The 23,871-nt window shown below is 45.3% G+C and overlaps 1 protein-coding gene across 2 annotated transcripts; it reads right to left on the bottom strand.

Moving 5' to 3' along the window:
- Window positions 1–12,865: 12,865 nt before the first annotated feature.
- On the bottom strand, window positions 12,866–23,541 carry SMIM7 (small integral membrane protein 7). 2 transcript variants are annotated; one of them, XM_012535814.3, is made up of 6 exons: window positions 23,430–23,541; window positions 23,307–23,348; window positions 22,910–23,041; window positions 22,758–22,810; window positions 18,600–18,690; window positions 12,866–13,922 (listed from the first exon to the last, which is right to left on the bottom strand). In XM_012535814.3, the coding sequence occupies exons 1-6, from the start codon at window positions 23,453–23,455 to the stop codon at window positions 13,907–13,909; spliced, it is 360 nt and encodes a 119-aa protein (XP_012391268.1). In that variant the 5' UTR covers window positions 23,456–23,541; the 3' UTR covers window positions 12,866–13,906. The 2 variants fall into 2 exon arrangements, with proteins under 2 accessions (XP_012391268.1, XP_004277643.1); XM_004277595.3 differs by lacking the exon at window positions 22,910–23,041 and having other exon boundaries at window positions 23,430–23,539.
- Between the last annotated feature and the right edge of the window lie 330 nt (window positions 23,542–23,871).

Raw genomic sequence — 23,871 nt, 5'->3', positions numbered from 1 at the left:
GTACTTCATTAGATATAAATACACATGAGGATGCACATGGGCACACACAGATTCTGTATATAGTATATGTAGTATTATTCCACATTTAACGTATATACAAAGGGTGCTTATAAAGATTAAATCAGATAGCCACTAAATGGGAGTCTTGAAAATGTTAGCAGTTCTCTTAGGTCCAGGGTAGATAATGCAGTTCACCTAGCAGACTTTTTGCTTTGAGGAAGAGATACTTGAAATGGCAAAGTTGGGGCTCGAAGTAAATCCTCTTGCTATAATGGTTCTTCCCTGGAAATATGTCCCTAAAATTATTTAGATAGCACCAGCCCCACTGTCCTGAGAGGACAAGATCTTTTGTGCTTGGAATGTCTCACCTCTTAGCAAGGTGGCCCCCAAAGAGGAAGGGAGAGGAAGTGGCTCTGACCCCTGACTTGCTCTTGCCACGGGAAGTGCCCAGCATCCTCAGCCAAGCTTGGCAGGTTGGGAGCGGACTCCTCCTCCTATCCGGACAAGCAACAGCATCACAATAGGAGGCCATGAGCAGGCCAGCTCCCACACCTGCAGCGGACCAGTGTTCAACAGTGACAGCAGGTGGTGGCGAGGAGCAACAGCAGGCATACCTGGGCAGACACACCTGAAGTGAAAAGCAGCTGTGCCCCTTTAGACACATAAACCCCTGGAGTTGGGCAACTTAAAGGAGAAGTTGTTACTGGACTTATCCCAATAAGGTATGTGAAGACTCCAATGATTAATAGGAAAATGTGTGCAAACCCACCACCCGACTTGGACCCATATGTTTGCTCTGAGTTTAACGGTCTGGTGGGAATTTTTAAAAAACACTCTTGCGTATTAACTCCTTCAGCCACATCAATGATCTCAGAAGCACCTAGAGATGGGTTTCAGAGTTCTGCGTGGCTTTGCAGCAAGTCCTGTTCCAAAGTGAAGCCAGTTTCAACTGGTTCTGAATAGCCCCTGATATGTCACTGCTTTTAGGAAGGGTTTCAAAGATAGGTGAGAGAACTCAATTTTTATCATGTCTCCAAGTGTGGGGATACAAACATGCACAAAGCCTGCTCCTGGGGAGCTAGTTTTGAAGCCAAGACCTGAAAACAGGTTAGGGGCTCATTAATACAATACCATAGTTGTACTGTCCAAGCAAAGTGTTGCAGAAGCACAAAGAGGGGAATTCTGGAGTACAGAGAAAAATGACTGACATGGAGGCAGCATTTCAACGGAGAGCGTTTCCATACATTGACACCCTCTGACTCGGCATTTCACAATTTCTAGAAATGTATCTGGAGGAAGCAATCAGATGCAGACAAATGTGTCTGTACAAGGAAGATCACAGCAGCATCATTTCTAAGGGCAAAAGACTGGAAGCTACCTATGTGTCCAGTAATCGGGGGGTATATAAATAAACTGGGAGTCAGTTCATGAAAATGGGATGGTTACGGACTAGGAGGAACCATAGGATTCTGTAATTCCATTTGGGTGGTGGTCTTGTCTTATGTAGGCAACATATAGAAATTCACCAAACTGTATGTCACTATAGATTAAACTTCAAAAATAAATAAAAGAATATAGAGCTGGCTAGCTAGATAACCTAGCCATTATAAACCAGCATTGAATAATACAGGAAAATGCTCCCAATATTAAATGCTAAAATGCAACATATAAACTATATATCTTACAATCTTAATTTTAGTTGCATTAAAATATATATACTTATGCACATAATTCATAGAAAAAAATAGTGGAAGAAACCAAAACATTTATCTCTGACAGGTGATTTTTATTCTGACACTTTTGCCTGAAGTTCCACATTTTCTAGAACGAATATGTGATGCCTCCTGATGATCTCGTCCAGTGCTGGTGTTATTCTGACCTCTAGTAGCCTCTAATTCTCACCTTCTGACTGAGGTACTGCTAATTTGAAGTATAATCATTATCTCCAAAATCCTGAAGATGGGTTTGCTATCAGGCTGACTGATGGTTGTCAATCTAAGTCCTAACAGTTTGTGTTTTCCCTACAGCCCCAATTTTGTATAATTTTTAGTAATCAAGAGAATAACGACTGGGAGTAATATTGAGTACCTATTATGTGTCAAGTTCCACTGAGGGCTTCACATGAGGGCCCTGATGAAGCCCTCTGGACAGTCAGACGCTTGCATCAGCTCCTCCCCTTGACTCTGTGTGGGGTCTGCAACTCACTTTGGCCTAGAGGATGCGGTAGAAGCCACACTCTGCCGGATCCAGAGTGAACCCCTAAGAAGGCCTGGCAGTTACCACACAGCTCAGCAATTCCACTCCTGCGAATCACCCCAAGAAAACTGAAAACATACACTGACACAGACTTGTACAGGTAAATGTCCATAGCAGCTCTATCCTTAATAGGTGCAACGTGCAAAGGCCAAAAACCCATCAACTGGTGATTGGATAAACGAAGTGTACATCTATACACTGGAATATTACTCAACCATAATAGGGAGTGAAGTGCCAACACATGCCACAATGTGGATGAACCTTGAAAACATCATGCTGAATGAAGGAAGGCAGACACAAAAGACCACATCTTGTATGCTCCCATTTATATGAAATGTCCAGAATAGGCAAATCCATAGAGACAGAAAGTAGATTGATGGTTGCCAGGGCTGGGAGAGAATTTGCAGTGGTTGCTAATGGGTGCGGGGTTTCTTTTTGGAGTCATAAAAATGTTCTGGAATTAGACTGTAGTGATGGTTGCCTCTGTAAATATACCAAAAACCACTGAATCATCCAATTTCAATAGGTGACCTGTATGTGAATTATATCTCAATAAAACTGTTAAAAACAAGAGGAGGCAGTAGCCTGGCAGTGTCCATCTGCCTTCGCAGTCCTGAGAGCACCAAGCTACCATGTCAGAATCTGGTGACCGTACTGGAGGGGCACGTGGCAAGAGGGAGCGGCCTGGGGCCTCCATGGAGAATAAGGAACCAGGAGACACAGAATGCTGTGCCCCACATGTCTAACCCCATCAGCTGGGCCACCCGGGCTGAGGCGCCAAGATACATGAGTCGAGAAGCCTCCTTGGAGCTCAGAGACAGCCTCACCAGGCTGGTCCAATTTCCTGCCCACTGAACTGTAACTAAATATAGATGTTTTAAGCCACTTGTTACACAGTGCTAACGGACACATAGTTGCTACTGCAATCCTCAAATGACACACAAGGAAGAGCCTGAGGCTGAAGAATGGGGAGACTTGCCCACAGCCACTTAGCCCACAACGATGCAGCCGGGATTCCAGGCTGGATCTTTCTGATTCCAAACCTTGCTCTCTGGTCTTTACCACTACTCAGCTCTGGCACCCCTCCTGCCTCATATTTGTCATTTGCCATGTGTCTCTTGTGTTCCCTCCTCCGCCCCAATCTTCTTGCCTGCTGACCATTTCTCTCTCTCATCTACTGAACACACACATCCAGGCAGCTCTTTTTTTTTTTAAGCTTTAATTATCTTCTTTATTATGCTAACCTTCAGTACAGCGTAAAGGATAATCATATATAAAAACAACACAGTACACATAATTTTAACACACACACAGAGACACACACGAAGGAAATAAAAGATTAATCTCTCTCTTTTTTTTTTTTTGCAGTACGTGGGCCTCTCACTGTCACGGCCTCTCCCGTTGTGGAGCACAGCCTCCAGACACGCAGGCTCAGCGGCCATGGCTCACGGGCCCAGCCGCTCCACGGCGTGTGGGATCTTCCCGGACCGGGGCACGAACCCGTGTCCCCTGCATCAGCAGGCGGACTCTCAACCACTGCGCCACCAGGGAAGCCCTAATCTCTCTTTTATTTCCACTTTTCTACTGCCATCTAGTCTTTTTCTAGAAGCTTTAGGTATGCTTGTATCAATCTCTTTTCAATTTATATTTAATTCTTCAGAAGACAGACCAGGTAACATACTTTGGAGATTATAAAATCAATTTTGTCTGTCTTTTTGGTTTGTAGTCATAAAATTATTCTTTTTGCTTTATTTCTTTTCAAAAAGAAGACCTCAAAAATCTTGCTAAGACTCACAGATATAGAGAACAAACGTGGTTAGCAGTGGGGGGTGCGGGCAATATAGGGGTGAGGGAGTGGGTGGTACAAACTACTGGGTGTGAGATAGGCTACAAGGATGTATTGTACAACACAGGGAATATAGCTAATAATTTTGTAAACGGAAGTAACCTTTAAAAACTGTATAAATTTTTTTTAAAATCTTGCTAAAATAGTGTGTAACATATTTGAAGTGCTCAAATAACCTAATCACGACTGGAATGATCTAATCATTTGTTAGACTGGATCAGAAGCTATTCTTCTGTTTACTGCAGTTTTATGTTCTCTCAATTACTCTCATGAAGCAAAGAAACAGTCACTCTACTAATTCTCTAGTTAATTTTTTATTTTACTTTAGTTTAGTTTAGTTTATTCGTCTACAGAAGTAAAATAAGAAGTTCAGTGAAGGAACTGAAGGATAAATGACAAATTTGTCATAGCTTTTATCCGTGATTGGCTCTTTCTGACACAGGGTTTGAATCTTCTTGTCCCCTGCTCTAAAAATTTAGTAGTCTCCTAGTTCATCTTGCCTAAGTCCTTGGCCTTTCGAGGTCCTCTTGTCACACACCACACATGTCACACATTGATACACGCCATACACATGCATTGCCCATGTTCCTTCTCAGCCTTATTTCTCACCATCCCTAAGTGGGTTTTCTCCACTTCTGTCTGTCACACTGGTCACCTAATTCTCCAACTGGGTGACTTGGATCCTCAGAGGACCTGGCCAAAGTCATGTGGCTGGATTGGGGGCAGGATGATGACTATGGTCCAGAGCTGGGTTCCCAGACTCACAGGGAAACACATGAACCAAATCAGGTACAAGCCATTTCCCTAAAGAGCAGACGAAGGCCAAGGGGTTGATGTCGAAAACCAAATGAGGAGACTGTGATGAGGGTGGAGCAGATGGAGGCAGACGGAAGCCACGATGAAAGACCCCAAACTGGCCAATGGAACTTCTCAGAAACACACAAACACACATGCACAAGATCAAGCCATTTATCAAAATTCCTTCTGGACTTTCCTGAACCTTCCATGTGCTCTCCAGGGTCACTGAGGCCCACAGACTCCCAAGTGAGAGTACAATTTTGATGCAAAGTGGTCAGACATGGGAACCACCCATCCCCCATCCAGGTAACTAGAGTTTACTTGCCTTAAAGCAGAGCTGGATTATTGTATCAAATGGCTTGGACAAGATTCTCTTATCTTAGTGCAGTTTCAGGAGGAGAGGTCAGGAGACATGAGCAAGCAGATTCTATTCAAAGGGCCTGACCCATGCAAGCCTATCCAATTTGAGAGCCCACTTACCCTGAGAACATCCTGAGCTCTGCCTACCTCCCAGGCTCAGGGAGGTGCAGAAAAGGGTGGAGGTTCTAGAAGCTCTGTTTGCATCTTTTTCCTTTTTAGCCTCAAAATGCAGTGTTGGTTTCCCTCAGGTTTCCCGGATGCTCGGATGTTTACTTCTTTGTGTTTTTTTTTTTTCTTTCCTGATTACACGAGTAGTAGATATTTGCAAAGTGTAGACAATTAGTCAAGTAGAGCAAAGTATGAAAAAAGATTGAAAAACTGCTCCCTGATGGAAATCTCTGCACTGGTCTACTTTTGTGTGTGTGTGAAATTTTCCGCGAGAAGGTTAAAGACAAAAAAAGGAAAAGAAACCACTCAGCCAGGCCTTTGCGTTTGCTTGGTTTTGTGTGTGGCAAATGCGAGTCATGTAGTTTGGAGATGCTGTTGTCTGCAAAGCCAAAAATATTTACTGTCTGGCAGAATAACACCCCCTGCCCCAGCCCCCAAAGATAGCCCCGTCCTAATCCTCAGAACCCGTAAATAAACTGTGTTAGATGGCAAGGGAGAATTAAGGTTGCAGATGGAAGGAAGGTTGCTACTCTGCTGACCTTCAGATGGAGAGATGTTCCTGAATTATCCTGGTGGGCCCAGTGTAACCACAGGCGTCTTAAATGGGGAAGAGGGAAGGAGAAGTGTCAGAATCAGAGAGACTGCATCATGAGAGAGAGTCGACCAGCCATTGCTGGCTTGGACAATGGAGGAAGGGGACCACAAACCAAGGATGTGGGCAGCCTCTAAAAGCTGGAAAAGGCAGGGAAGCGGATTCTCCCCTACAGCCTCTAGAAGGAACCAGCTCTGCCGACACCTTGATTTTAGCCCATTGAGAGCCGCTTTGGACTTCGGACCTCCAGAACTGTAAGATAATAAATGTATTATTTTAAGCCATGAAGTCAAGGGCCATTTGTCACAGCAGCCACAGGAAACTCATACAGGCCCCTGACTAAAAAAGCTTACCACCCTCTCTTTCAGATGCAGAGCTGCCCAATTAGAGCTTTCTGCCATGAAATACATGTGACATGTAGCTACTTGTGACTGGGGGACTGGGTTTTTCATTTTAACTCATTGAGATGGAAACTGAAATAGCCACAGGTGGCTAGTGGCTACTGAACAGATAGCAGAGGCCCTTGCTACTCAGAGTGTGGTCCAGAGACCAGCTACACAGGCTTCCCCTGGGAGCTGGTTAGAAACACAGAATCACAGTCTGAGCCCCCAGCCTGCTAAGTCGAATCCACACTTCGCCACGAGCCCCAGGGGATTCATGGGGACATCAGAGTCTGAGACACTGTGGTGGAAGCCACCATTCACTTCCACGCAAATAACTGACCATGGAACAACGGGAGGCAAGGCCCATTCTTAGCAGTTCTCAGGGTCGGATTTCCTAGACCACATGGAGTTTTTTCTTTTTTTAATTTTTAATGCTTCGAAGCATACTATTAGCCAAGTAGATAAACTAACAGCTATTGAATATCTACTACAGCCCAGACCCTTGACCATCTATTATGGACTGAACTGTGCCCTCCTCCAAATTCATACGTTGAAGCTGCAACTCCCAATTCAACTGTATGTGGAGACAGAACCTTTAAAGAGGTAACTAAGTTTAAATGAGGTCATAAGGGTGGGCTCCTGATCCAATATGGCTGGTGTCCTTATGAGAAGAGAGACCCCTGGACTTCCCTGGTGGCACAGTGGTTGAGAATCTGCCTGCCAATGCACGGGACACAGGTTCAATCCCTGGTCCAGGAAGATCCCACATGCCGTGGACCAACTAAGCCCGTGTGCCACAACTACTGAGCCTGCACTCTAGAGCCCACGAGCCACAACTGCTGAGCCCGCGTGCCACAACTACTGAAGCCCACATGCCTAGAGCCTGTGGTCCACAACAAGAGAAGCCACCACAATGACAAGCCTGTGCACCACAACGAAGAGTAGCTGTCACTCGACGCAACTAGAAAAAGCCCATGCGCAGCAATGAAGACCCAACGCAGCCAAAAATAAATAAATAAAACAAAATTTTAAAAATTAAAAAAAAAAAAAAGGAAGTGATCCCAGGGCTGCACACAGAGGAAAGGCCATGTGAGGACACAGCAAGAAGGTGGTAATCTGCAAGCTGAGGAAAGAAGCCTCACCAGGAACCAACCCTACTGACACCCTGATTTTGGACTTGCAGCCTCCAGAAACCATGAGAAAAGAAATGTGTTTTGTTTAAGTCACCCAGTCTGTGACATTTTGTTATGGCAGCCCGAGCAGACTAAAACACCATCTCATTTAAGCCTCACAAAACCCTGTTGAGAATGTCTTTTAATAAATGTACTGACCCTGATGAAAAGACCACCACTTTTTGAGTGCCTGCCCCACATCAGGCAGGTTATAGACACATGTCAAGGCTGTCTCTGTATCATAGACAAGGATATGGAGGCACAAACAAGCCAAGATGCTGCCCCATGTCATACTCTGTAAGTGACAGATACCAGGTCTGAGGCAGAACTCCATCTTCCTTTCCGCCACAACCCTCTTTTCCACTTTTTTCCCTGATTCACATAATAAACTCTAATTAGATGCACCCAAGCTTTACTCCCCCTAAAATAACTTCTACAAACTCCCCAAGCACAGTCTCTCTCTCTATGTATGTGTGTGTGTGTGTGTACACACACACACACACACACACACACACATATATATCCTTGTGGCCCATATGTACCACTAACAGCCACAGTAATGCAAACTAAACACAGATGAATATGATCCACCCATAAGATGTCTTTTTTTTTTTAATCGTCTAGTCCAGGGGTTGGCAATCTTTCCACGAAAAGTCAGCCAGTCAACACGTTCACAGTTTTGTGGGTGAGATGGTCTCTGTCCCAAGGACTGAAGTCTGTCCTTGCAGCTTGAAAGCAGCCACTGACGATACACAAACAAATGGGTGTGACAGAGTTCCCATAAAACTGTATGGACAAAGAAACGTGAATTTCCTTCCATTTTCATCTTGATTTGTTTTTCAACCATTTAAAAACATACCATTCTGCCTTCTGGGCCATGAAGAGACAGGTGGTGGGCAGTAAAAAGACAGGCGGGGAGCCAGATGTGGGCAGCAGCTTGCTAATCCCTGGTCTAATCCAAAACCACCCAACTGGCCAAAAAGAAAGCCACAGAGCCAGACGATGATGAGCCCTTGCCATTTTCTTACTGAAAAATGTGGACTTTGAATTTCCAATTTGCTACAGATCCCTTTGCCCACTTTCTTATCCAGGCACACCTGTTATTACCAAACTCATTTCTAGGAACTCTCAAGTGCCAGAAAGGGCCTTGAACGGGATAGAGTGCCTTCCTCTGCATAATGAAAATCAAGGGAATGGTGAAAACAAACCCCCCCCAAAAAAGAAACACCTTTTTTTTTTAATAGCATGCCTTTTTTTTTTTTTTTTGCGGTACGCGGGCCTCTCACTGTTGTGGCCTCTCCCGTCGTGGAGCACAGGCTCCAGACGTGCAGGCTCAGCGGCCATGGCTCACGGGCCTAGCCGCTCCGCGGCGTGTGGGATCTTCCGGGACCGGGGCACGAACCCGTGTCCCCTGCATCGGCAGGCGGACTCTCAACCACTGCGCCACCAGGGAAGCCCAATAGCATGCCTTTTGCTTTATACACAAACAGCCCTTGTCTTTCATCAATGCGGGAAAACATCAGGTTTTCCTGATGGTTTGTCAAATATTTCATAATCTCAAATTTGGTTAAGAAGGAGATAATAAAAATGGTTGACACGAAAAGGAAATGCCTCGTTGACTTTCCTAATCTAACCACTTCAGAGAAGAGCCAATCTCATTATCACATCTCTCACTGCTACTTAAGAGGAATCCCAGGGAGCCCGGAGAGATTTCTCCCCTAACTATCCAAAGAAGTAAAATTGGGTTTGCTCTGTTAACCACATCACTTGAAAATGGCCAGTTCCATTTTCAGCAAGTTTGTACATGTCTTTATTAAAATCCAGACCACAAGGCATGCAGACTATTTCACCTGAGTGGCTTTGGGAGGAAGGGGCACCTTGAGACTCTCCATCATCCCTTCGCTCAGGGGTAGGCGAATTTGTTCTGTAAATGGGCCAGACTGCCAGTACTTTCAGCTATGTGGGCCAGTCTCTGTCGCGACTCTACCACCGTAGCAGGAAAGCAGCCAAAGCAACCGTACAGAGCACATACCCAAAGGGGTGTGGCTGGGTACCGATAAAACAAGCAGTGGGCCAGACTTGGCTGGCAGGCCATAGTTTCCGAGTTCTGCTCTAGAGCATCTGGAACTGAAGTGCAACGAGAAACCTAGAGAAAGGAGACGGGGTTCACTCCTCAACACGGCAAGCGTGGACTAAGCAAAAGGGGTATATCCAATATGAACCCCAAAGTTTGCATCCAGGGCTTGTGCTGCAAATTTCTACTTTCTTTTTGTTCTCCACTTGCGGCTTCTCACCTTGGCAGCAACTCTATGTAACATTCTCCAGGATGAGCAATAGTGGGCATTTATTTATTACTTAGATGGTGGTTAAGATCCTTAACTACCAAGGCCAAGGTGGAAAGCCAGTTGGTGTGATGTTAACTGCTGTTGCTTGCATAAAGAAACAGTTATCTGGGTGGAGCTGAAAACCTCATCCTTACTCACAGATTAAGCAAAGTTAATCTACTTAAGTGGCTGGGACATCGCTCCTAGTCAGAGATGATAGGGACTTAGAACCAAGGTCTTTGAGATGTATGTACGTACGTATGTATGTATGTATGTATGCATAAACATACATACATAGGAACGAATGAACATTAAGTAAATAAAGACAAAGAAGTAAGTTGTCAAAGATGTGTTTTTGGGGGCTGGGGGTTCTTAGCCTAAAGCTGTCAACGTGGATTTCTCTTTTTTTTTTAAATGCAAGTTTCTTTAATAAGTTTAGTCATTTTACCATCCTTTCTTTTTTTTAAGGTGGACTGTTTTTTTAATATCAGTTTTTTTGAAATATAATTTACAATGTTGTGTTAGTTTCAAGTGTACCACAAAGTGATTCAGTAATACATAAATATATACTATATATAGATTTTTCAGATTCGTTTTCATTATAGGTTATTACAAGATATTGAGTATGGCTCTCTTTTTTTAAAGTGACCCCCAAAAGCCATTAGGGATGATACACTGAGATGTTCATTGCTGTGTTATTTATAATAGACAAACACTAGAGATAACTCAAGTCTCCATCAGCTGGGGACTAGTTAAATTAATTATGGTATGTCCTTACAATGGCTTATTTGCAATTATTAAGAATGGTAAAAATACAGAAGTGTGCTCATATTATCAGGTGAGAAAAGCAGGCCAGAAGATACAAAGATACCATCTGGATAGAGAAAAGGTATCTACCATATCCAGTGCACATGCATAGAGAAAGAGCCAGAGGAATGTGTACCCAGAGTGATGCTCTCTGGGGAAAAGTGATTACGGGTGATTTTTTCCCTTACGGCAAAGCTGGACTTCATAATTTTTCTACAATGAATATGCATTGGTAGTAAGAAACTTTAAAACAAAATAAACAAAAGCCACTAAAGCTACAGTGGTAGTACATGACGATGTAGCCTTCCCGGGTACTCTGGGAAGTACCAGTGAGGGAAGCCAGCAAAGGTCACAACAATGGTGACCGCAGTGGCATTTATAACAGCGGATAAAGTACAAGTTCAAAGTACACATGAGAGGGCCAAGGTTAAAATGAGATTTATTGATGATGCACGATAGTTAAAAATGAGACCCATGAAGCCTCTCTGGCAGCCCAGAAAATATGAAGGAAATGATGTCAAAATGAAAACAGCAGAGACTCACAGACATGGAAAAAAAAATTATGGTTACCAAAGGGGAAAGGAATAAATTAGGAGTTTGGGATTAACAGATACACACTACTATACATAAAATAGATAAACAACAAGGATCTACTGTATAGCACAGGGAACTACATTCAATACCTTGTAATAACCTATAATGGAAAAGAATAGGAAAAAGAATATATATATATATGTATAACAGAATCACTTTGCTGTACACCTGAAACATTGTAAATCAACTATATTTTAACTTAAAAAAAAAAAAAAAAGAAAACAGCAGAACCCGAACTGCCTTACCACTGTTGGAACTATGTCGAATATACCAATATGTATAAGAAAAATGCTAGAAAAGGAATGGGAAGACAGGAAAAGGTTTTCCATGCTGGAAATTGTTTCCAATTTTTTAAAATGATGTGATTGCTCCTTTAACTGTCTGTGTGTGGACTGCTTGAATGAATGTAGGCAAGAAGAGAGAAAATTCGGGCAGTGAGGACACCCATAGGTACTGAGTGCTTACTGGGCGCCACCCAGTCAAGCACCTGGCTCACCTTCAAGTTCACTGAACCTTTTAATAACACCAGTAGGTTTGACTTTCAGGCCCATTTTAAAGATGTGGAAACTGAGGCTTAGAGAGGAGAAATAACCAGCCAAGGCCCCATGAGCAAGAAGCAGAGATGGGATCTGAACCCACATCTAACTGACCCAGAACATGAGCACTTACAAGCTGTGGGACCCTAGGTACTCAAAATTCAAACTTGGGTAACCTTTGGTGCCAGTGTGGGTTCTTGAAAAGCCTCCTAAAGATACACACCCATGAGTTGCCACTTTAAAAATGTACAACAGCCTTGGATGTGCATCCCCCACAGCTCCACTGCGTATAAGAACTGAACAATGAGAAAATAGTTCTCTGGTGAAAAATACAACTATTGAAACAAAATCTCAATGACAGCATTCTCTCCTCCGAGCTCGATTCATCCCCACGACACACAAATGCCTCACCTCATTGAAACCTCAGCGCCGGTCTGAATAAGGCAGGGAGGTTTCCTCACATCATTCATATGGCTTGAGGGCTGACCAGCCAAGATCTTGGCACGTCCGTTCCTGCTGACAAGAACACCGACCTGCGAGAAGCTCGATTCAGCAGCCCTGTTCCCTGCTACTTACAAACCACGGGGTGATACTCGGCCCAGATTTGACAAGGGAATAAATTACAGAAGCTATGAAGTAGAATGAATTAGCTGAGCAGCAAGACAAGTGGACTTGACCCTGGCCTAGCAAAATCCCACCATTATCACTAACTCGTTCGATTCTTCCAGGTGCAGCCCAAATTGTATTTGCCCAATTCCTGCCCAACATTTATTGAACAAAAACTGAAAAGGAGTATCTAACATTGACTCTTTTCTGACTTTTTGACAGCCTCCACAATAAATGAATCCTAGGTGTTTCCCAAAGTGTAATTTGAAACAACTCAAATTGACAGTTAACTTCTACAGTAGAAATTAATACAACATTTTAAATCAACTATATTCAATAATTTAAAAAAAAACCTGATGAAAGTATCAAAAATAAAAAAAATTTACAAAGGACTTCTTGGTTAAAAAATGTATAAACAAAAGGTCCTTTTTAGAAATGAGCTTTATTTTCAATGCTCTTTAGTTCTAAGAGCCTGCATATTTATTCTTTCCTCCTACCAGGTTACCTGCAAGTTAGGATTTCAAAAACCACAACAAACAAATCAAACACCTGTAGGATCCAGGCACTGACCACCCAAGTGGTCATGTTGGCGATTAAACCAGGAATCCCTTTCAAAGAAGCTTCTATGCAAAATGCTGTATTTCCTCCAATGAGGCTTGTTTTTCAACCTTGAAATCATCCACTTGAAAAGCAGACCCCAAAACCCAAGCTTTCAGAACTGGGTCCCAATATCACCACATAAATCACTCTCATTCTAAAAACTATACAATTAATGGCCCCAAAAGTTACTTTAATAGAGGGCTTCAAGTCAAGGCAAAGTTTCTCATAAAACAGCCATCCGCCCTGCCAACTGCTCTGCACCTCTCTTCCACAGGAACCCATAACACTTCACCCTTCAAGTCCTGGGGACAACCTCAGCAGCATGGAGTGGCCAAGCAGAGCCCATTGGGATGGGGAAGGAATTTGGACACAGACCCAGCAACAATGAACTTGTTCATTCCTCACAAATGCAGTCCAATAAGAGGCTACATCAAACTTAAAAGCCAACCTTTCTGCTTCAGATCCCTGGATACAAAAGATATTTAAAAATCTGTATAATTTGAACCGAAAAAGGATGGTTATTAAAAATAAACCAATAAATACCCAGATGGGTGAAAGTTTGGTAGAAGAGGGATTCTGATCTGATTAAACAATCTAGATACCACAGCCCCTCACATAAACACTCTTCAAACTCTTTTAAGTAGACAGCATTTCAAGGCAGAGATCAAAGTGAAAATATCTTTGAAAAGAAAACAGTGACGTGGCTGGGAAACTGTTCATCTTGGTGAACATTTTTTCCACCCACCACAAGCTTGGACTTTCTGGGAAGGTCACCGGTTTTCTGGTCAGAAACATTCTTGAAGTCGTCAGGAATGGAGGAAGAGACACTCTGAGAAGGCGTGTTTCCGGTTCTGTACCTGGAGCTCAGGAGCCAAAGAGCCTGGAAAAGTCAGAGGGCAGAAACATCCATGAGGATGGGAAGCAGCTGCCTTGAAAACACTTTCAGGAAATATTTTCTGGTTACTATCACTAAGATCATTTTACATCATTTTCTGATTTTGTAAGTAACTCTGTTACACAACAATGTGAACACACTTACCGCTGCCAAACTGTACACTTAAAAAAAAAGTAACTCTTTTAAAAAGTATCTACTTGGTATGAATCTGTAACATTTTATTTTAGCCCATTCTCTATCACTGCAAATCAGTGGTGACTTTCATAAATAAAAAGACCTTTGAGTAAACAAACGATTATTAGAGATAACTCTGTTAACTGAAGAAAATCTGGAATAGAAAAGGGCTAGAAACTGTATAAATGTTCATGAAGTTTGGGAATAGGTTATGATACAGGCCTACAGGGGAAAACCACAGAATTGTTAAAAAGATACACAGTTGGCCCTTGAACAACACAGGTTTAAACAGCGCCAGCCCACTTATACGTGGATTTTTTTCAATAGCAAATACTGCGGTACTACACAATCCAAGGTTGGTTGAATCTATGGAAGCAGGACTGCAGATACGGATGGCCAACTGTAAAGTTATACTCAGATTTTCGACTGTGAGGTGGGTCGGCACCCCTAACCCCTGTGTTGTTCAAGGCTCAATTGTATATGGGAACTCTCTGTGTTACCTTTGCAACATTTCTATACATCTAAACTCCTTCCAAAATAAAAAGGTTATTTGAAAAAATAACAACAGATGGGGCAGGAACAACTGGGTCACCACATGCAAAAGAATGAAGTTGGATCCCTACCTCACACCATATACGAAAATTAACACAAAGTGGATCACAGACCTACTATTAAAACTATAAAACTTTTAGAAGAAAACTTAGGTGTAAATCCTTATAATCTTGGGTTAGGCAACGACTTCTTAACTATAACACACAAAGAACAAGCAACAGAAGAAACAGATACATTGGACTTAATCAAAATTGTAGGATTTTGCACTTCAAATGACACCATCAAAAAACTGAAAAGATGGGCTTCCCTGGTGGCGCAGTGGTTGAGGGTCCGCCTGCCGATGCAGGGGACGTGGGTTTGTGCCCTGGTCCGGGAGGATCCCACGTGTCGCGGAGCGGCTGGGCCCGTGAGCCATGGCTGCTGAGCCTGCGCGTCCGGAGCCTGTGCTCCGCGACGGGAGAGGCCACAGCAGTGAGAAGCCCGTGTACCAGAAAAAAAACAAAAAAACCAAAAAAAACCCAAAACTGAAAAGACGATCCACTGAATGGGAGGAAATACTTGCAAATCATATATCCGATAAGGGACTGGTATCCAAAACATAAAAAGAACTACAATTCAGTAATAACCTAACTAAAAAATGGGCAAAGGATCTGAAGACATTTCACCAAAGAAGATATACAAATGGCCAATGAACACATGAAAGCTCAATGTCATTAACCATTGGGGAAATGCAAATCAACCTTCACATCCACTAGGATGGCTATAATCAAAAAAACTGACAATAGCAAGTATTGGCAAGGATGTGGGGAAACTGGACCCCTCATACCCTGCTGATGGGAATGAAAATTACTGCAGCTAGTTTGGAAAATAGTCTGGCAGTTCCACGAAAGGATAAATATAGTTACCATATGACCCAGCAATTCCACTCCTGGTTATATACCAGAGAACTGAAAACTTAAGTCTGCACAAAAACTTGTACACAGATGTTTATATCAGCATTATTCAAAATGGAAACACTGCAAATATCCATCAACTGATGAGCAGATAAACAAACTGTGGCATATCCATAGAATGGACTATTACTCAGCCACAGAAAGGAATGAAATACTGATAAACACTACAACATGGAAGAGTCTAGAAGACATTATGCTGAATGCAGGAGGCCAGACACAAAAAGCCATATACTGTATGATTCCATCAACATGAAATACCCAGAACAGGCAAATCCATAGAGACAGAAAGGAGATCAATGGTTGCCCAAGGCTGCGTGAAGGAGGAATGGGAAGGAAATGCTTAATGGGTACTGGGTTTCCCTTTGGGGGGGATGAAAATATTCTAGAATTAGAGAGTAGTGACAGTTGCACAACCATATGAAAATACTACAAAATACTGAATTGTGAAGACTGACTTCCACTTTTTACTTATTAAAACCCTTTCCCATGGTTTGACACTCTCATTTTCTCCCTATCTTCTCCCCGCCCATACTTTTTTAATGAAGATTTCAACATATATAGAAGAGTTATAACAGTTCAGCAAACACCTACATACGCACCACCTGCAATTAATGCTTTGCTTTACTGTGTATCTATCCATTGATCCATCTACTTTATTTTTCATGTTTCAAAGTCGCAGATATCAGTGCCCTTGGTCTCTAAATGTTCAGACACCTTTCTCCCTGTATTTCAAGTTTTTTATGACCTTTTAAAATTTCCAATTGAGCTCAGCTCCAACAATACAGAAATGAGTACATGGAATAGCAAACTACCCCCTGAGCCCACTAACTTCCTCAGCAGTCACAGCACAGTCACCTCCGTGGACAGTCTGGAGTAGATCCTTCCAACTCTCTCACTGGAAGTTATTTCCCTCACACACCCACTCAGCATTTATTCAATGTTTACTGCGTGCAAGTCACAACTGACACCAGAGTGTGCATACAGGTGACACCCGACCTTCTTTACTTTCAAACCATTCTCCTGTGTAGACAGAACCTTCAGGCACATTATCAATGATGGTGTTTTGTCAGTTGGTCGTATGGGTGTCCTTCGAGTTACCTGACTCTTCTCCTATTCTTGGAGACTTAGGTGATTTCCAGTTTCTGATATCCTGAAAAAGCCAGTCACTGCCTCCCTGACAGAGCCCTTTCTGGAGAAAAGCTTCCCTCACTCACGGCATGTGCTGAAAGAGCTGGCCTAGGTCAGGGATCTGTAAAAAACCACACAGTAAGTAGTTCAGGCTTTGTAAGCCTGTCAAATGGTCCAACCTTGCCATTGTAGTGCAAAAGCAGTGACAGACATGGGCTCCATTCATGAAAACTTCATTCATGAAAACAGGCAGAGGCCCATGCCCATGGGCTGTGGTTTGCTGACCCCTGACCTAAGTGGCTGGAAGCAGGAACCCCCCAATCCAAGTAGATCTGGGTGACACCTACATACTACCAGGAATCAAAATCAGGACACTGGGCTACCGGCTAAGCTAGCCTTGGGCTGAGCTGGGAGGTCACAAAGCCTGAGGCTACCATCCTGGTCACAGGCCAGCAGGTAGAGCAGTAGAAGTAGCTAGTCAGGTAAGAGAGGACGATGAAGCCAACGGACAGAAAAGAACAAAATGATGATACCACACCGAGTTCTTCTCTGCCCCAGGACCTTTGCCAGTGCTGCTTCTGGTGCTACTGTGCCTCTCTCCAGCTCTGCAAATGGCAGGCTTTCCTCTCGTTCTGTAGGTCTTGATTTGAATGGCATCTTCTCAGAGGACCTCTCCCTGACCCTCCTAAACTGGGAGCCCCCTTCCAATTCTCCATCTCACAACCGATTTTTCCCCCTATTTGCTTATTTTACATCCCTGTTATTCTGTGCATTCGCTGAAGGCAGGGACTATGGCTGTTTCGGTCTCAACTGTAATCTCAGAGCACAGCCCTCAAAAGACAGTTTTGAATAAATAAATGAATGAATGGATAGGTGGGAATCTAGAGAGACAAAGGCTGGAGGAGCCCCCCAACACTTCTACTTCCTGTGAGAGCCAGTTATACTTCGTACACTCTTCTGCAAATTCCTTGATCTCTTCATGAGCCCTCTCTGTACCTAGGCAGGCCTCATCTGAGCTCCCAAAGAAGGTCTCTCTGGGCATACACTAGAGCCCTCATTCTGGGCTCTAAAATACTCTCCAGCAGCACAGAAACCCCTCCTCCCCCGATCTCCTAAGTCCTGGAATCATCCCCTCAAACAGCCACTGGGCTGGCAGAAGGACCGCACAGCAACCCCAAATTCAGCATCTCAATGACTCAAGACAGCCAACTTTTCATTCTCTTCCTCTTTAGGGGAAGCACATGGAGATGGGCACAGCCTGGCCCAGAACCCCAGGTTCTCCTTGTTTTTTTTCCCTGAGTCTGTTTACTATGAGTCTCATAATTCACTAACAGCATGGTCTTGACACTGAAAGGAAAACCAATCCAACTGGATATTTTTAGTCTAATGAGAAAATAAAATAGGCATAAAAAGCAGAAATAAAGCCTGAATGCACTCCTGCTGGCTTCCAGCAGGCTGGGAGCAAGACCCGGCAGCACGCTGGCCTTTCAAGACGTATTTTCCACTTTGGCCAACGCCAAGTATAGGCTAAGCACAATCAACAGAGCTGGCGAGAGGTGATGGAGCCATGGGCTCAGGGGACGGCATCTCTTGGCAGCCTCTGCTGAGGCACTAGGCACAGCCAGGACTTGAAGAACGCCATGTTCCAATCGAAGCTCCAGCCTGGACTGCAGTGACATAGTTTAATTCCTTCAGACCCCAGTTTCCTCTCTAGTGTGGAGAGTTCTTACTTTGAAAGCAGAAAGCATGACACAAAAGTGCAGACTGGGAGGACAGAAAACGACCATCAGAGGTTCATTCTGGAGAGCAACCCTGAGGATAATGACAATGAAGGAGAGAGGCGGGCTGGACTTACACGATCATGCAGAACATCATGAAGACATTCCACAGGGCGATGAAGATTCGAAAATATCTGAGGCTCAGCAAGAACTCCCGGATGTTGTCACCTGGAAGGTCAGAAAGCATTTTCACAAGCAGTGCTAACAGTTCTGTTGTCACGGCTGCAGTGTGCTTCTGCCCACCCCACACCCACTGCCCCCATGTTCCAATGGCAGCATGGCTTTTCATTTGGGCCGCCTCTGTTCCCCAGCCCTGAGCACTCAGGCTATAGCTGCCACTGACCAACCCCCTGAGAGGACCAAGCACTCAGCCTCTGATTGGCTCAGGGAAGGGCACGTGACCCCAGTCTGTCCAATGAGAGCCAGCCCTGGGACTTTTGCCCGAAATACCAGGAAAGAGGCACTTGCTTTCTGCCAGGCTAGCTGGACTGCAAAGATGTAAGCCCAGTCCTCTAAGGCAGGGTGCAAACCATGGCCTGTAGGCCAAAGCTGGCCTCTGCCACCTATTTCTGTATAGCCCATGAATGAAGAATGTTTTTTATACTTTTTAATGGTTTAAAAAAAAAAAACAACAAAGTATTTTGTGAGCCACAAAAATTACATGAAACTCAAATTTCAACAGCCATAAAGTTTTATTAAAATACAGCTATGCCCACTCATTTACATATTATCCATGACTACTTTCAACTTACAGAGGTGAACTGTTGCACCAGAGACTCTATGGCCCACAAAGCCTAAACTATTTATGATATGGCCTTCTACAGAAAAATGTGCCACGCCCTGCTCTAGGGTCATCTTTGTCAACACAAGCCAGCCTGATAGTAAAACCAATCAGGAGGAAAAGAGAGCTGGGGAGGGTCACAAGCTGGAGAGCCAGTTTAAGCCCTGAATCCACGTGTGCCCGAGGACCATTCTATGCTTCGATGTTTCAATTTGCTTTAACCACTTTGAGCTGGTTTTCAGAGTTTACAACTGAAAAAGCATACTAATTCAGGCAAGCAAAATGGGAGTTCTGCTTCGGTGACGACTAACTCTAGTCCCCTCTGATGCCAAGGAACAGAAACCACTCCAAGAAGAGGGAATTTGGTACATTAAGACTCCAGAGGGACTTCCCTGGTGGCACAGTGGTTAAGAATCTGCCTGCCAATGCAGAAGACACGGGTTTGTGCCCTGGTCGGGGAAGATCCCACATGCCGTGGAGCAACTGAGCCCGTGTGCCACAGATACTGAGCCTGCACTCTAGAGCCCGCGAACCACAACTACTGAGCCCATGCACCTACAGCCTGTGTTCTGCAACAAGAGAAGCCACCACAATGAGAAGCCCACACACTGCAACGAAGAGTACCCACCCCCGCCGCAACTAGAGAAAGCCTGGGTGCAGTAACGAAGACCCAACGCAGCTATTAATTAATTAATTAAAAACAAAAAAAGACTCTAGAGACTCGGGTTCCAGGACCTTCCTCTGGGGTTTTGAGTTGATTGCCCAGCCTCTTGAGGCCTCCAGAATGAAATGAATGGATCCAGATTACATGATCTACAAGGATGTTACCCAAAGTGTCATCCACAGACCAGAGCTGGAACACTGGGAAGCTCAGAAACTTCCACAGCAACCCAACATGACCGCCACCTGGCACTGCTGCACCGTCCAAGTGCATGAAGAGCACAAGGTGTTGCTCTACATGGTTTAGACAAGTCCAGTGTTGTCCAAGCCACGGGGTTAGCAACACGTAGCATAGCCTATATAAGTGTTGGCCCAGCACAGACTGCAAATGTCAGACAGATCCAGAATGTCTGCAAGGCACTGCTTGGCAAGGCCCTTCTCTGAGCCCAGGATCACAAAAATGGCCTCTCTTACCATGAACAAACGCTGACTAAAGGCTACTCATCCCACGGAGTAGCTGAGTGCAGGGGATACAGGAAGGATTGAGACACGTGCCCCTGCCTTAAGGAGCTCACAGGGAGGACAAATACCAATATAAAAGCAAGTAACCACACACCTGATTATTCACTAGGACAAGTGCCATGGGAGCTGTAATGGGGGAACCCAACCTGGCATGCATCGGGAGGGGGGTGGAGTCAGAAGAAGACTCACTGGGAAAGTGTGTGAACTCCAACCTTAAACGTGAGCTGGGGACTTCCCTGGTGGTGCAGTGATTAAGAATCTGCCTGCCAATGCAGGGGACACGGGTTTGATCCCTGGTCCAGGAAGATCCCACATGCCGTGGAGCAACTAAGCCCATGTGCCATGACTACTGAGGCTGTGCTCTAGAGCCCACACGCCTAGAGCCCATGCTCCACAACAAGAGAAGCCACCGCATTGAGAAGCCCACACACTGCAACGAAGAGTAGTCCCGGCTTCCCGTTAAGTAGAGAAAGCCAGCGCACAGCAACGAAGACCCAATGCAGCCAAAAAAAACGTGGGCTGGAGTTTACTGACCTTCCACACAAGTGACCTGGGCCTACATATGCCCCAGTTTCCTCCTGTGTAAATGGGGATGATGGGGGACTGGGAAGGCTGCAGCACGGTGCCTGATATATAGGACACTCTCAATAAATGAAGCCACTGTGATATTAGCGGTCAGCCAGGCAGACGATGGAGGGAGAGGAGCATGATCTACAGGGGCAACTGCCAACACAGAGTCCTAGTTTGAAGGAGCCTAGCAGGGAGCCCCCGATCAGAGGGAAGCCACCGTTCTGACTATCCTCGTCACCAATGCTCCCGCCACTTTCGAGCCCACGTGGCCAATTTCCCACCTACCATAGCTCCAACTCAGATCTATAGATCACAGCCCCAGGGGCTGGAATAGTGCCTTCCACATAGTGGGTAAGCAACATATACAGCTGTGAATGAATGCATGAATGAACAGACGGACAGTCTAGTGATTGAGAAAACAACCTCTGAAGTCAGAAAAACCCAGGCTCAAATCCCAATGCTGTCGCTGATTTGCTGTGGCCACAAACAAGTTGAGCCACATCTCTGAGCCTGAGTATCCTCATCTGTAAAATGGGAAAATGGCTCCTTAACCTTTTAGGAATGGAGATGGAGTGAAACACCCATAGGAAGTACCTAACAAGGCAGTCACCACCTGGCAGGCCCCCAATAAAGGGGAGCTGTCAGACTGCCTTCAGATTCGCTGCCCCTTAGGGTTCCTATAGTCCTCATGCAATGCTCCATCATAGCACCCACCACCTTGGCCGCAATGCCACCTCCTCAGAGGGCCTTCCCTCCACACAGTCCAGCCAGAGCAGCAACCCCATTGCTATCCTCCTGACATCTTCTTCACTGTGTGTTCCTTGTTTAGGGACTGTCTGTCCCACCCCATAGGAGTACAACCCAAAGGCAGGAATTACTTCTGTCTTGTTCCCTGCTGTGTCCCCAGCATCTAGCACAGTGGCTGGTACATAATAGGTGTTCAATAAATGTTTGGTGAATGAATGAACGAATGGATACAATAGTCACGTACAGGTCCCATTAGACTCCAAATAGTCACACGTGTCAATTTAGCAGGAAGTATATATTCTAGGGCCTCCACGGGCCAGTCATGTGAAATGATACAAAGAAAAGGGGGCGGGGGCTGGGATGAGGTAGAGGCCACAGGCCCGGTTTCAGTGGGGTCCTGCTTCTCAACTCCTATTCAACAGGTGTCAAAAGGTCGCTTGAACCCCAAGTTGTAGAATGTTCCAATTTTTCTTGAAAAATCATACATCTGAATCTTTATATGACATCTCCTGATTTATCTGAAAGCTAATCTAATTGAAAATTAAACAAACAGGTCTACAGCATTCTGGAAACAATAGGCTGTTCATTCATTCGCTCATTCATTCATTCATGCTGGAATGTTGGAACTGCAAGGACACAGATGAGCCAAAACAAGCTGGAGCCTCTTCTCTGGAGCTTAAGGTCAAGTGTGAGAGCTAGATATTAGCCAGATGGCAGCATACATAAAAGAAAATTATAACTGTAAGAAGTGATATGAGTGCTGACCTACGCAGGGAGGTCTGGTAGGAGAAAGCAGTGGATGACAGAGGTGGGTAGAAGGAACAGCACAAACTCAGGCACGCGCGCGCACACACACACACACACACACACACACACACCCCTAAAAGAAAACTGGTGAAAAAGAACTGTCCTCTCTGAAACGTACCAATTCCAGAGTACAGAAAGGAGGCCTTACCTGTGCTGGGCTCCCTCGACTCCTCCCCAAAGCCTTGCGTGTCCTTCTTTTTCCTACAAACAGAAGCAGACAGTGACCACTTTCAATAGGACAAACAGACCACTTAGTCCCCGGGACCTGATCCCCAGCTCAGAGGGGAGCTCTAGCCCTACCGTCGGTTTGCTGTGTGACCTCTTTTGCGCGGTTCAGTGATGTTCCCTGGGCCACCCCTTGCCCAGCCAATCACAGCCATGCCTGCAGCCACCGACGGGGTGGAGAGTGGTTCGAGGCAGCCAGGTGCGGGGCTGCGGGTACAGATTAGGGCTAAGAGATTCTCGGGGGATGGGTCTGAGGCTCTCATGGGTGCGAGCAGAGGGATCCCGGGGGAACTGAGAGTCCGGAGTTCAAATCTCGGCGGCGCGGAGAGTCACAAAAGGATGGACCCGGTTGGAGGCGGAACTTGGGGCTGGGACCTGGGGGCGGGGCCGGCGGCGTAGGCCGTGCTCACGCTCGCGAAGGCGGGGCTACGGGTCCCCCGGATGGAGCCACGGTCCAACGCGGCCTACTCACAGCTTAAAGTTGAGCACCGCCCCGGCGTTCATCAACAGCGTCCTGCAGAGGGAGAATGCGGTTACCTGGACCGCCCCCACCCTGTCGGGCCCTCACGTCCCATCCTCTGGTCCCCCTAATTACCCAAACAGCAGGATGTCCCCGATCATTGTTACTGCCGGAGCGTCCGTCCGAACAGGAAGCGGAAGCCTCGGGAAGGGAGGGGAGAGGAACACGAGCCGACCAATCTCGAAGCAGCTCTACAAAGGGCTGGACCAATCAAAGACCAAGGCAGGCAGGGTCCCGTCTTCTGCAGGCCAAGCCCCCTAAAGAAAGAGCGAGCGCCCCTCCTTGCTAGGAAGGCCTGGGGAGGGTAACCAAGAAAGGGCGGGGCGGCATCATGACGTCACCCAGGGGCGGAGCCATCTGGGGGCAGGGTTGGGTAACGGATTGGAAGCTTTTCGCGCATGCGTGAGAGACCAGCCAGCCAGAGCACTAGTCTTCTGCTGGGCTGGGCTCTCGGATGCGGCTTCTAGAGAAACGGTGCCCCCTGATCACTGAAATGCATAGGGGAATGAGTCCTGAT

The sequence above is a fragment of the Orcinus orca genome, chromosome 3 (assembly GCF_937001465.1).
Source record: "Orcinus orca chromosome 3, mOrcOrc1.1, whole genome shotgun sequence".
Classification (NCBI taxonomy): Eukaryota; Metazoa; Chordata; class Mammalia; order Artiodactyla; family Delphinidae; genus Orcinus; species Orcinus orca.
This window is presented reverse-complemented; position numbering and strand designations above follow the sequence as displayed.